Source organism: Palaemon carinicauda, chromosome 25 (assembly GCF_036898095.1).
Source record: "Palaemon carinicauda isolate YSFRI2023 chromosome 25, ASM3689809v2, whole genome shotgun sequence".
Classification (NCBI taxonomy): Eukaryota; Metazoa; Arthropoda; class Malacostraca; order Decapoda; family Palaemonidae; genus Palaemon; species Palaemon carinicauda.
This window is the reverse complement of record NC_090749.1, coordinates 23,699,200-23,713,130: the sequence shown is the minus strand read 5'-3', so window position 1 is coordinate 23,713,130 and position 13,931 is coordinate 23,699,200. Positions and strand designations below refer to the sequence as shown.

The window sequence follows — 13,931 nt, the reverse complement described above, 5'->3', positions numbered from 1 at the left end:
AGCGGCCTTTAAACCTGAATTGGGTTCCTTCACTCTGGCATCAGTGTATGATACGACTCGAACTGATTTCTTCCTTGTAAGGAATAATATCTACTTTGAAATAAAATGAAAAAACATCCCACACTGGAAACATTATTAAGATTACTTTTGAATGAAACTTCTCGCTTACATCGATGTAGTCAGTTACTACAAGACAACTTGACTATTAGTAATTGATGAAAATTCGTTCTGTTTCGTTCTTGTTCACAATTGGTAATAAACTATATATCTTTTCTTTCCTTAGTCTCTTGAAGCCTTCAAGTTGACTCCAGAGAGAAAATTAATGCCTCTTAATTTGACTAACATCATTGCAAAAGGAATTACTTCTGAATTAGAGAGAGATATTCATATACAAATCTTTAAAGTGAATTTATTTCTTAATTGATATAAACTTATTTCTGAATTAATATAAACTTATTTCTGTTTTCCTTCAAGACAAAAAGCTGACTAAAACTTCATCTCTAAGAAAAAGCAAATAGAAATTTATTTTTTTCATAACAAAATGATTGAAGTCTAAACAGAAAATGTGAAATCTTGGGAACATCTTTCGAATGCAAAAGGTAAGCCTGGTTCAACATCCCATCATCAGAATAAATCCCTATCCAGGGAAGAGGAAATGTTCACCTGCATTCCTTTAAAGGCAAAACGTCTTGCTAAAGACTTTTCATGAAATGTATTTTCCCTAAAGCTTCCGTTTTGATATAAATATTCCAGATAATTATTCAGGAAATATAATTCCTTTGGGAGCATTCTCTTTAAATTTATATGCATCCTTTGGCTATTTACCTGTTCTACAAAGAAAGTGTCAATCTCTCTCTCTCTCTCTCTCTCTCTCTCTCTCTCTCTCTCTCTCTCTCTCTCCTATCAGTTAATCACAGACTTAAGAAGCATATCGTTTAGTGTTCAACAACTGTTTCCCTAAAGCCTCTTCCCTTCCTCTTTTATATTCCCCCGTAGACCCGAATTAATAACCACGTCATCGTTGAACCCATAATAAGGATCCTTCAACAACTTTATTGCGTGTGACACCTTTGAAGAAAATCCGTTTTCCTCCCAATTGACTTTCCACAGGACGAATCTCTTCCTTTACAATTCTCCCTAATTTTTTTACTAGAATCCTGAAAGATTCTGGAAGATTAAAAATCTCCTTTCAAATTACGTTTTCTTTGTAAAACCTTAATAAATGATCTGGAAAATATCTTTCAAGAACTGCAATTGTCTCAAGACAGTCTCCGTCTGTCTACCCAAAACCACAACAAAAACAAAGTTCAAAACAAAATTTGATGCATCGATCCCAACTTCCCTTTCAGGACTAATAATAGATCCAGAAAGTAAGCCAAGGCTCTTTATTATTTTGTAACAAATTTATACTTTTAAGTGTTATATGTTACGTTATATTTATGTACGTTGTATTACAAAACTTGTGAAAATTTCTTATTTTTCACGTATGTTCATGTAAAAATAAAATAATTCCTTTAATATCATATACGTTGATTTAAAGAAAAATAAATATTAATTTCTATATATCTTAATGTATTTGTAACTCAAAATATCGTTGTGTTCTGGAACAGAAGTTCTAGACACTTCTCATAACTTTTGTACTTCGGTGCCGGCCGTCTGACGAACGTAAGTTCAACAGAATGATTCAAGAGTGGGTTACTGGAGTGTCGCTATTGCGTAATGTTAGTCTTGAACGATCCAGAATTCTCTAGAATATTGTTCGTAATATGAAAGGACAGGTGCGTGTGTGCGTAGATTGCCCGGACATTATTCCCGGAGGGGGATCTTAGACATTCATTCATAGCTCTCAAGGTGGAAGACCCAACCAGCGTGGTCATGGTCTTGCCAGATCTTGGTTCACGACAATCTGCTTAAGCGTATTTCTCCAACCAGAGCAATTTTACTTTTCAAAGTTACTAGACACATATGTAAGAGATTCAGCTCGCCCAAGAGCATACACAACCAAAACAGGCCCTCAGAAAGGACATATAGTCGCTCAGCCTAGAGAGCATAACTGTAGGCATGGAGGTGCAGTCACTCAGCCCCAAGCGCATGACCGCAGTGACAGGAGTTAGGGTGACAGGTTCAGGATCAGTGGAATTCTAACATGGAGACCTGGAACGTGGAGCTCATTGGGGCTTAGGTGGCTGTGGTGGGGCAGCTGCTGCAGTGGTAGATGGGACGGTCTGAAATGCTGTCAATCTTCTAAAATGCTCTAGACACCTCCTGTTCCAGGCGTGGTGAGATCCACCGCAATTGGGACACTTCAGATTGGTCTCTAACGTTAGCAGTTGAAGCAGCGTAGAGGGTCGATGTCTAAGTCCTCTAGGGGGAAAATTCCACATAGTCCGAAGTCCAGTGATAGTGGATTTGGCCCAATGAAGGTAACTGTGACTTTCCTGGTAGGCTGCATATGGCTGCCCAAATAGCCTTCATCATGGGCAACATTATTGCAGTCAGTTATGAAGGACTGGCATTTTGACAGAATAGTTGGAGACAACTGCTTTCCTCAATTTCTTGGAAAAATCAAGATAGGCCAGAAAGGTTTCCCTGTGGAAAAGGCTGGCGCTATTCAGATCCTTCGTTGTGATGATCATATCACCCTTCAGACTGGCTCTGGCAGAGATCTTTATTACTGGGTTCGAGGCTGCAATGGCAACAACCGCTGCAGAGGAAGGTACACCTTCCACGGCTGGTAACTTGAATTTTGTCAAGTGCTCTGGATCCATACAGGTGGGAAGTGGTTTTGGAGCAGGCTTAACAGTTGGAGTGAGTATGGCAGTGGCTTTAGCTAGTTCTGGAGTAGGCCCAACAGTTGGGGTGAGGGTGTGTTTGGCAGGATGTGCAATTGCAGCCTGTCTGATGTGCCTCAGCCAGAGCAGGAGAGCGAGTGTCTTTGGACGGATCCCGGTCCATGGCTAACGCTTCATCTTCTATTGTTGGAGTGCTAATAGGTTGTATGGCAGTGGAGGTGGCAGTAGGTGGTTTCACTGTTGTTCCACTCTTTTTCTTATTGGCAGATGGCATCCTCAATAGTTGAGGAAAAGGGTCTAGAACAGGAAGACCACGTTCCTGACAATATCTATTAAGTGCAACCTTCATGTAGTCGATTTTTGGATTCGGCTTAAAACTGAGCTATCATTGCTATAGCAGAAACAACAGATGAAGGTTCTGCTATAAGAGCTTTTTGGAAAGTTGACAGTATATGCTAGTGCTGAAAATTTCTACCACCAAACTGGCCGGGAGCTGGGTGTCTCCTGTGCTGGGTAGGAGAGTTCTTGAGCTGGCAAAAAGATCTTTGCTTGCTTTTTAAAGAGTACAGCTTTGTTCTGGTCACAGGCTCTAACATTGGCTGCCAATTTTAGAGATTAGGGAGAGGCAAAAACGAGAGAGACATGACTGAACACACCTTGTGTTGGAGACATATACAAATACTTTATTTGACTTCAATATATATATATATATATATATATATATATATATATATATATATATATATATATATATATATATATATATATTAACGCAGCCGTTTCTACTCAACTGCAGGTCAAAGGCCTCAGACACACCCTTATTCATGTCGGGGGCTTGGACAGTTTTCATCACCACACAGGCCAACTTTGGATTGGTGATGGTGGGGGAATTTTGTCTAATAGCTCACTGGGAGCCAACCTAGTTTTGGTGACCCAGACTGATGAAAAATGAATATTTTTTTTTTTGGCAGCTTTTGGTATAAAAACTTACAGTACAAAACAAGATATTTCAATTTTCATCATTCATAAAACATCAAGATGAAAATTGCAGATAAAATCATTTAGATAAAATTATAGATAATCAATTTTATTCAAATGTAAAAAGAGAAATTGTAAAGGTGTTTTCATTCATGAATTAGCTAAAAGACAAATATTCTTCTTTTTCATATTTCACTAGACAAGTTTTTAAAAATACATTCAAGATTTAATTCGTTCACAAGTGATTAAAGAAATCACAGACATGTTTACATATTTTCTATAATATTTCATATTTTTTTCAGTAAACTTTGATTAAAGTTTATTTTATATAACAAAATTTTTAAGTTCAAATGATAGTTTTATATAAGGTAATCATTCTAGCACAAGTTTTAAATTACTCCCCTGAATTAGGTTTATTTTTTATATAATTAATCAGTATATTGATATATTAAGCCTTTATTATAAAACTACAATGTATAAAGTAAATATTAGATACAATAGTATACATATAATATATATTACATTGATTCTTATTTTGGGGTAAAATATATGGTTTTTACAATCATAGATTACACATAGTAGTGAACTGAGCATTTAGAGTAAATATTCTGGATCATAACTATATATAACATCTCGTTAATTTCCCCACTACGCGAAAGAATCGAGCAATCACAACTAGAATTTATGTTTTGTCAACCCTTCAGTTAAGAGGGCATTCATTAATATTAAGGTTTGTTGTTTATGTCCCAGTAACGATGACCTATAACCCAAGCAACTTGATCAGACTCTTTTTGAAATTCTGATTTCTTTTTCTATAACTATTTATGTAAATTTTTACCGAATTTTCCACATGATATAAAGATTTTCATTTGAATTTATTAAAAATAATTAAAAACACAAAACAAATATCTTAAAACGTTGAATAGCCAAATATATTCGAAAACATATCATTATGATGTAAGAGTTTTATGGACGACTTGACGAAATGCTACGAATGAAAGATCCAAAAATATCATAATTCCACAAGTCAATGGTGTCTGATCCAGTTCGAAGGACAACTAAAATTTAGAATTTGCATTGATGAGTAGGAAATAATTCCAGGAAAACCTCCATGCTCCCATTTCAGAATTTCTGGCTTAGAGAAGTAGAGCGCCAACACTCTCACATTCAACAAACCTGAGAGATGTAACAAACACAGATTTCTCACCATACACACATTGATTAGAGATAAAGTTTTAATTCGATTTATATCTTGAAGGGCAGCATTGAAATAAGTTTATATCTATTTTGAAATAAGCTCACATTAGAGCTGTTAACATAAACATCTCTATCCGAAAAAAATTAAGTGATTCCTTTTGCAATTATGTAAGTCAAAATAAGATTCACAAAGTAGCTAAACAAAAATAGTTCAAAGAAATTCTATCAAAGAGGAAATTTAAAGTATTGAGCTTGCAACTTATTACATCATCCTAAAATGGCAACACTGTCTGCAACCTACTTAGATACGTATATACGTGAATCAGTCGGACCCGGTTAATTGATCATCTCTTGATGATAGCTTCCGAAACCTCTTCCATATTGCGAAATCCTTTGTGATTTATTGCTTATCCTAAAGAGAACCGGGTTTAACTAGGATTTCTATATTTTGGCTTAATTCCAATTCAAGTAATTTAAGGTCGTAGAAACAATTGGGTTCCTTCCTTCTGTGTATGATGCGTCTCCAATTGATCTACTTGTAAGGAATAATATCTACTTTGAAGTATAAGAAAAACCTTATTAAGATTTTGTTTTCAATGAAACCTCTCCCCTACATCGATGTAATTAGTTACTACAAATCGGCTTCACTATTAAAAATAAATGTAAATTCTCTCTTTTGTTTTTTGCAATTGGTTTTATAACTGAATCTCTTTTCTTTCCTCTCAGTGTCTTGAAACCTTCAAGTTGACTCTAGGGGGAAGATTAACGCCTCTTATTTTGACTTACATCATTGCCAAAGGAATCACTTAATTCTTGTCGGCTAGATACATCTATAGGCTATTAACAGCTCTAATGTGAATTTATTTCTTAATAAATATAACTTATTCCAATGCTGCCCTTCAAGACATAAATGATTAAAACTTTATCCCTAAGAAACGTGTGTATGGTTACATCTCTCAGGTTTGTTGAATGTGAGAGTGTTGGTGCTCTACATCTCTAAGCCTGGCATTCGGAAATCGGAGCTGGGAGGTTTTCCTGGAATCATTTCCCACACATCAATTTAACTTCTTTTTTTTAGTGGTCATTCGAACCGGATCTGACACCATTGCTTTATGGAATCATGAGATTTGAAACTTTGTAAAATCATTCGTAAACTTTCACAAATTCATCTGGTCATGTCGTCCATAAAACTCGCACAATGGCCATTTTGGAGAATGATTAAGTCCCTACTTTGATAGGCAAAGAGATGTATTAGGACGTAATATTTGTGGTATCCTTTAACAAACAAAAGAAAATTTATAACCAAGCATTTTTAGCAGGAAAATTCTACCTTGAAGGTGTTCTTGAGCTCTGATATCTGCGTTTTACCTATGTGAAATACCAATGATTAGTAAAAGGGGTCGATGTATTGATTTCTGTTCCAAACGGTAATGCAACATTGGATGTTTAAACTGACTGATTTGTGTTTAAGTAACTCGTTAATTTACTTACCTCATTAATTCAAGCTTGTAAATACTTACCTTTCTGTTGACTGTAATAACCAATGAAGGCTACTTATTTCTTTTTTATGTATCCAAGTTTTCATGCCAGTATGGTGTGAATTGGTAATAGTGACTGCTGGTGTTTGTATACTTACTTGGCAACATTGAGTCTCTAACACTGTACCGGCTTGGCCAACACCTTGCCACAACTTTAAGCCGAATAAAGCCAACGTTCTAGCAACTGTGTTTGGTATTCCACAATTTATTTGGCTTAATATTCACCATGCACAAGTTTCTGAGGCCCAGCCCGATTGACGTGGACCCAGAATTAGCCGATGTGGAGGACAAATCGGTTATGTGGCATGATAACTTTGAGGCGTTCTGTGCGGCCATCAACCTGGACTTAAATCAAGATAAGTTGGCCTTGCTTTTTGCTCACATATCTTGTAAACTGTTAAAGATAATTAAAAGTGCCACATCATATGCCACTGCCATAAGCCTGTTGAAGGCTAGATTTCTGAAACAAAAAAGTGAGGTGTTTGCCATATACAAAATAGCCACCTGCAAGCAACAGAGTGGCGAGACTCTAGATACTTTTTTGGATAGCCTCAAAGGTATGGCCTCGGAATGTAGCTTCATTGATTGCACAGCCGCTCAGGCTGAAGAACTGGCCATCAGAGATTCATATATCATGGGTATGGCATCTAATGCAATCAGACAAGACTGTTAGAGAACTTATCCTTGGACTTATCCACAGTTGTGAAACAAGCCTGTGCACTGGAAATGGCTCTACTGCATTCGGCGTCTTATGCAAGTGAAACTAATACCACAATGGCAGCATTGATAGATAAACGGGCAAAACTCGAAATGTATCCCAACAGTTTTCTGATCGAAATGAGTGACTCCCCGAATCCAAGTGAGTGTGCTGACGCCGTCAGCGGTCGGAGGTGCTTCTTTTGTGGAGGATCCCTACATCCCAGAGCCCACTGCCCAGCCAAGAAAGCCTCGTGTTCCAACTGTCAGAAGGTGGGTCATTATGCTCATGTCTGCAAGTTACAAAGAAAACAATGGAATAATAATGGTGAATCAACTAAATCTAATCTTGTAGCTGGAATAATCCCAGACAACCTCCCACCGTCCATCCCTGCTTCCATAACGGGCCACTGTCGCTGCAGCTTCTCCTGCACTACGAAGTGTTTAGAGACCTGTCCTACCTGTAGAACTGAATGGAGGCTAGGCTCTGGATGGGCTGGTCGACACTTTAGCATTTAAAAGCTTAACAGATGACAAAGCAGCTAGGGCTATGAACTCAGTGACTTGTTTTTCAGCCTGCATCATAACCATGGCTAATGCTAAACAGACAATGAAACTTAACAAGTGTTGCAGTTACGATTTAACCGTAAGTGGAAGAGTATACCCTGAGTTCTGTCTGCACTTGATGGATGATTGTGTGGCTTCAGTCGTTTTGGGACATGACTTCCTACAGTTACACAAGCAAGTCAGCGTACACTTTGGTGGGACGCTACCACCTTTGGAGCTAGGCATCCAGTCACCTTGTGCTCTGATTGCGGCTCAAATTTAAGCGCCAGCCATCTTCGACAATCTGTCAGTCAACTGTCACCCGATACAGGTGAAATCCAGAAGTTATTCCAAAGAGGACTCTGAGTTCATCAAGAAAAAATAAAAAGGCTGCTAGAGGAGGGCATCATCACACCGAGTCGCAGTTCGTTGAGAGCTCAAGTGGTAGTTGTCGATCAGTGTGATAAGAAAAGATTGGTCATAGATTACTCTCAAACCATTAACAGATTCACCAACCTAATTGCTTATCTTGTTCCTGGGATCACCGAGATGATTGAGAAAATTATTACTTACCGCTACTTCAGCTCTATAGACTTGAAGGCAGCATATCATCAAATACCATTGAGCATGGCTGATCGGAAATACACAGCGTTCAAAGCAGTTGGAAGGCTGTTCGAATTCACGGGTTTGCCTTTCGGAGTAATCAACGGGGCTACCTGCTTTCAGCAAGTTCTCGACGAAATTATTGGTAAGGAGCAACTAAAGGGTACGTTCGCCTACATAGATGACATCACGGTCTGCGGTTACACATGTGAAGAACACGACAGAAATCTGAAACGCTTTCAAGAAACTACATTGAAGTATGGACTTACCATAAATGACAAGACAAGTGTTTATGCTCAAACATTAATATCAATTTTGGGCCATGTAGTGAATGATCACCAAGTCCTACCTGACCCGGAGAGAATGCGTCCACTGCTGGAGATAAACCCTCCGGACAGTACCCCTAGTCTCAAAATAATGTTTGGACCCTTATCCCACAATGCAAAGTAGGTACCGAACTTCTCCCAGAAAATTCGACCTTTAGTCGAAGTGAAAACTTTCCCGATGGCCAACTCCGCAGAACAAGCTCTCGAAGAACTAAAAAATGAAATATCTCGAGCTTCACTTGCTGCTATAGATGACGAAGCTATCATTGTAGTCGTAACAGACGCCTCTGCTGACGCCGTTGCAACCTCATTGACACAAGAAGGAAAACCGGTGGCCTTCTTTTTTCGCTCGCTCTCAGAATTGGAGAAACAACAATCGGCAGTGGAACGCGAAGCATGTGCTATCGTAGAAGCCATCAAGAAATGGCGACACTTTCTGCTTGGACGTAAATTTAGACTCATAACTGATCAGCAATTAGTGCGTTTCATGTTTGACGTCAAGAACCATAGCAAAATCAAGAATCAAAAAATAATGCGGTGGAAGCTGGAACTGAGTTGTTTCAACTTCGACATCACATACAGACCTGCATCAAAGAACCAAGTAGCAGACGCTCTCTCTCGTGCCTCGGGATGTGTGGCTTCACTTACCTGTACTCAAGGAGACAAGTTGACTCAGCTTCACAAGCACCTGTGTCATCCAGGAATCAGAAGGATGACCAACATCATAAGACAGAGAAACTTACCCTTTACCACTGAAGAAGCTTGGACTGTCAAACGTAAATATCACAGCTGTGCAACGATCAAACTTAAGTTCTCCAAAGAGACAAGAACATTGATAAAAGCTACCAGGCCATTAAAACGTCTGGCTATCGACTTCAAAGGTCGATGCCGTCCACCACAAACAACAGGTACATTCTCAACATAGTCAACCAGTACAGCGGATTTCCGTTCGCCTTTGCAACAGGTGTCTTACCTCAGCGAGTACCGCCATTAAATGTTTGTCTACTCTCTTTTTAGTTTGGGGCCTGCCCCAGTACATTCATTCAGACAGGGGACCTGCTTTCTGGTCGTCAGAGTACCAAAAGTTCCTTCATTACCGTGAAGTGGCTATTAGCTACTTGTCTGCGTTTAACCCCCGTGGCAATGGCCAGACCGAGAGAGCCAATGGAACTTTGTGGCGCACCGTAAGGCTAGCTCTTGCTTCTCTCTCCCTCCCTATACAAATGTGGGAGGCTGTATTGGATCAAGCATTACACAGCATGAAGTCCCTTCTGTGTGTCGCTATGAACTATACACCACATGAGCGCATGTTCCTGCACCTCAGGAAAGCAACATACAGGCAGACGGCTCCATCGTCGATGACAGAAAAGGAGCAAGCTCTTCTAAAGAAAACTGTTAGGAAATCCAAGTACGAACCAGAGGTCAAGGAAGTTGGACTCCTGCATGTCCACCCACAATGGGCTCGCGTTATGCACCAAGGAATCCACTGTGTCGACTCGTCACCTGGCTCCTGCAGCTAAAGTATTCAGTCCAAACACCTGTCTGATAAAGGAAGTGTCACATCTTCAACATGCGAGAAAATGGTAAGACTCCCATCAATCAAGGAACCCCCCCCTCCAACCTGGAGACCCCAGCTAGAGAACGAAAAGAAGTCGAGTGGATACAAAACAAGTCCAGGGAAGGGAGCTTGCAACTGAACTGCAACAAACCACAGAACCGCCCACCCCAGGAAAGGCACTGTCGAAAGGAACACTTTCAGAAATGCCAACCTCTGAGGCACCCCAACGCACAAACAAGTCGTACTAGACGCTCTCTTGGCTATATCTCAGATTTTGTCTTAGATGAGTGGGAGTAGTATGGGTAGTAAGAGTCCTTATGTCAATGTGTACATCAAGAATTAGTAGTTATAAGGTCCATTTTTACCAATGTATTTTTTATGTAAGGGAGATGACCCCAGTTATCGAATAAAATAAGTACTCATGAGTTCTGTAATGTGAATATGAAATTTGTAGTGCCAATAAGGTGAGCTTTGTAATGCAAATGTGATGTAAGAATACTTATTGCAATTGGTGTGAAATCTGAGTGAATTCATGTTTTGTTATGATGTGAATGTGTACTGTACAGTATATTCTTCTTCTCAGTAGGGGTAAATGTGGTATGAATTGGTAACTGTGACTGCTGGTGATTGTATGTTTGCTTAGCAACATTGAGTCTCTAACACTGTACCGGCTTGGCTAACAACTTGCCACAGCTTTAAGCCGAATAAAGCCAACGTTCCAGCAATTGTGTTTGGTATTCCACAGCCAGACTGTAGGATTTTCTTTGGAATTGGTTTTACCTGGAGCATCATTCAGAACCTACGGAAAAAAAAAATAGCGAACAGAACCATTTGCTGTTCATAATCTCTCTCTCTCTCTCTCTCTCTCTCTCTCTCTCTCTCTCTCTCTCTCTCTCTCTCTCTCTCTCTCTCTCTCTCTCTCTTAATCTAACTAAATTGCCAATGTAGATAAGGATCAAAAGAATCTATAATTGCTATGGTTTTCCCCTACTCGATAACTTTTCTCTCTTCCCCTAAATCTAATATTAAAAATCTGAGATAGTTTTCATGAGTATAACTCTTTTCATGAAATCTTACAAAAGAATAGAAGAGCAGATCTTCCTGTTTCCCATCAAACCAAATTAGAAAAAAAGACCCAAAGTCATAATAGAATAAGAAGGATTAAATATGAAGCATTTATTAATATATAGATTTAGATAAAGGAATGATAAAAAAATAGATTTCATTTAGTCCCCCTTGAAAGTCAAGACAAAAAACACGAAAGAAAGCTGTGTTGCGAGTTCTTCTATTTTCTGCAAAATCTATAGAAAATTACATTAATTAATCTCCATCATAGTCAACGAGAGTAAAGTTTATACGTTTGTATTCTATCTTTCTGTTTCTTGGCTTCCTCCAATCGCGGTGAACGTTTGCTTATTATTACGAATTCCAGGTGGAAAGATATTTTATCAACATAATGATGTATTTAAATAAGTTTGGGTTTTTTGACCTTATAAGAATTTGTTTTTGTTTTTATAATTATTTTTGATATTATTGAATGGAATTTTTTATATCATATAGGGAGAATTAGTAATAATTTACATAAATAATGGTAGATGAAGAAATCAAATTTCTGGAAAGAGCCTGATCAAATTAATGAATCTTGAAGTGCATACATGTTCCTTTATGTACTTGAAGATCATATTAATTGTTATTGGAGACCCTTCAATAGGAAGGTTTAAGGTACAGTATCACAAACTTCTATGACGAACTGTTCCTCGTGAAGAAACTCTTCACATATTCAGTCAGCTGAGTTACCTATATCACTATCTTGCCATTTCCTACACCTATATAACCCTACTCTTACTCTGATACTACAATACTCCTGACCTTACGGTAAAAGAATAATATTTGTTTAATATTTATCACATTAGTCATGCTTAACCATGTTAATCATAAGCCACTTGTATTGAAACCAAAAGTGGGTGGATCTGTACATGGCATCATTGTTGATATTTTAAGTAATAGATTGCCAAGAGTTGTTGTTGATGGGCACCATAGTGAGTATAGGAATGTGGTATTTAGTGTTCCTCAGGGCAGTGTTCTTGGCTCATTACTTTTCATCTTAAATACACATGATGGGTAGTTTAGCCTCGAAAACAAGTTTTTTACATACACAGATGATGCTACTCTCTTGGCATCAATTCCATCTCCTGGATGTAGATCTAGAGTTTTTGAATCCCTTAATAGAGATCTTGCTAGAATTAGTGCATGGTGCAAATTATGGGGTATGAAGTTGAATCCTACCAAAACTCAAAGTATGATTGTAAATAGATCAAGGACAGTGGCTTTTTAACATCCGGATCTCAGCATTAGTAACGTTTCTGGAACTCTGTATAACTTAAAATTTTAGGTGTGATTCTCGACTGCAAATTTTCTTTTGAGAAACACAGTAGGTCAGTGTCTTCTTCAATTGCGCTCCCCCACCCACAATTGGCTTATTAAGAAAGTCTTTTGATATTTTCGGTGATCAATTTATTCTGAAGAAGTGTTTTAATTATTTCATTCTACCTGATTTTGAGTATTGTTCTCCTGTCTGGTCTTCAGCTGCTGATTCTCATCTTAAGATATTGGACAGGATCTCACCGTCTATCAAATTTCTTATTCCTGGTCTAGATATTTATCTCTGGCACCGTCATTCAATTAGTTCATTATGCATGTTGCATAATATTTTCATAATTCTGACCATCCTTTCCATTCAGATCTTCCTGGACAGTTCAATCCTGCTCGTAATACTAGGTATGCAGTTAAATCTAATAGTCAGACCTTCTCCATCATGAGGTTCAATACTACAAAGTATTCTAGAAGTTTTATTCCAGCTGTGACCAAGTTGTGGAATGATCTTCCAAATCGGATAGTTCAATCAGTAGAACTTCAGAAGTTCACACTTGCAGAAAATCTTTTTATGTTGAACAGGCTGACATAAGTCTTTTTATAGTTTATTATTCCTCATATCATTTATCTTTGTCCTTATTTCCTTTTCTCACTGGACTATTTTTCTTTGATGGAGCCCTTGGGCTTATAGTATCTTGCTTTTCCAGCTAGGTTTATAGCTTAGCAAGCAGTAATAATAATAATAATAATAATAATGGATATATGGATTTCTCTTTGATGAGAGAGAGAGAGAGAGAGAGAGAGAGAGAGAGAGAAAGAGAGAGAGAGAGAGAGAGAGAGAGTCAGTATACTGATGGAGAATATTTCTAGGATTAAATAGTAAGTGATGGTTCTAACTTTCCTGAAAGGATCGACCAAAATCTATTCGCTTCAATGAGGCATCTAACTCGGGATATCGGAACTTGTGTGAAATATCGCATTAAATTGATTAAACTTCTCTCTCTAATGAAAACAAATTATTCCCAAATGAAGAGGAAAATTGCAAAGAAATCAGTCTGCTGTATAACTTGAAATCTCTGCTTGAGCAGATCAGTGAACTCTGCATCAGTGCTGGCACTGACTGCGTCACCCTATTCCATTAATTAAAAGATACCTGTAAAATATTGCTGACTCTTCTTCCACAAACGAATTCTATGTACTTTTTTATTATTATCATCATTATCATTGAAAAGGTGATGGCCGATGTCAAATAGATTCTTTTGGCCAAATATCCTATGTTCGTATTATGAAGTGAGCAAAATATGTTTATTTTCATATGCAAGAA

General features: G+C 38.1%; 1 protein-coding gene across 1 annotated transcript; it reads left to right on the top strand.

Moving 5' to 3' along the window:
- The first annotated feature begins 6,731 nt into the window (after positions 1-6,731).
- LOC137618932 (uncharacterized) lies at positions 6,732-7,178 on the top strand. Its single transcript, XM_068349135.1, has one exon. It carries the CDS (start codon positions 6,732-6,734, stop codon positions 7,176-7,178), a length of 447 nt encoding a protein of 148 aa, XP_068205236.1.
- Positions 7,179-13,931: the final 6,753 nt, after the last annotated feature.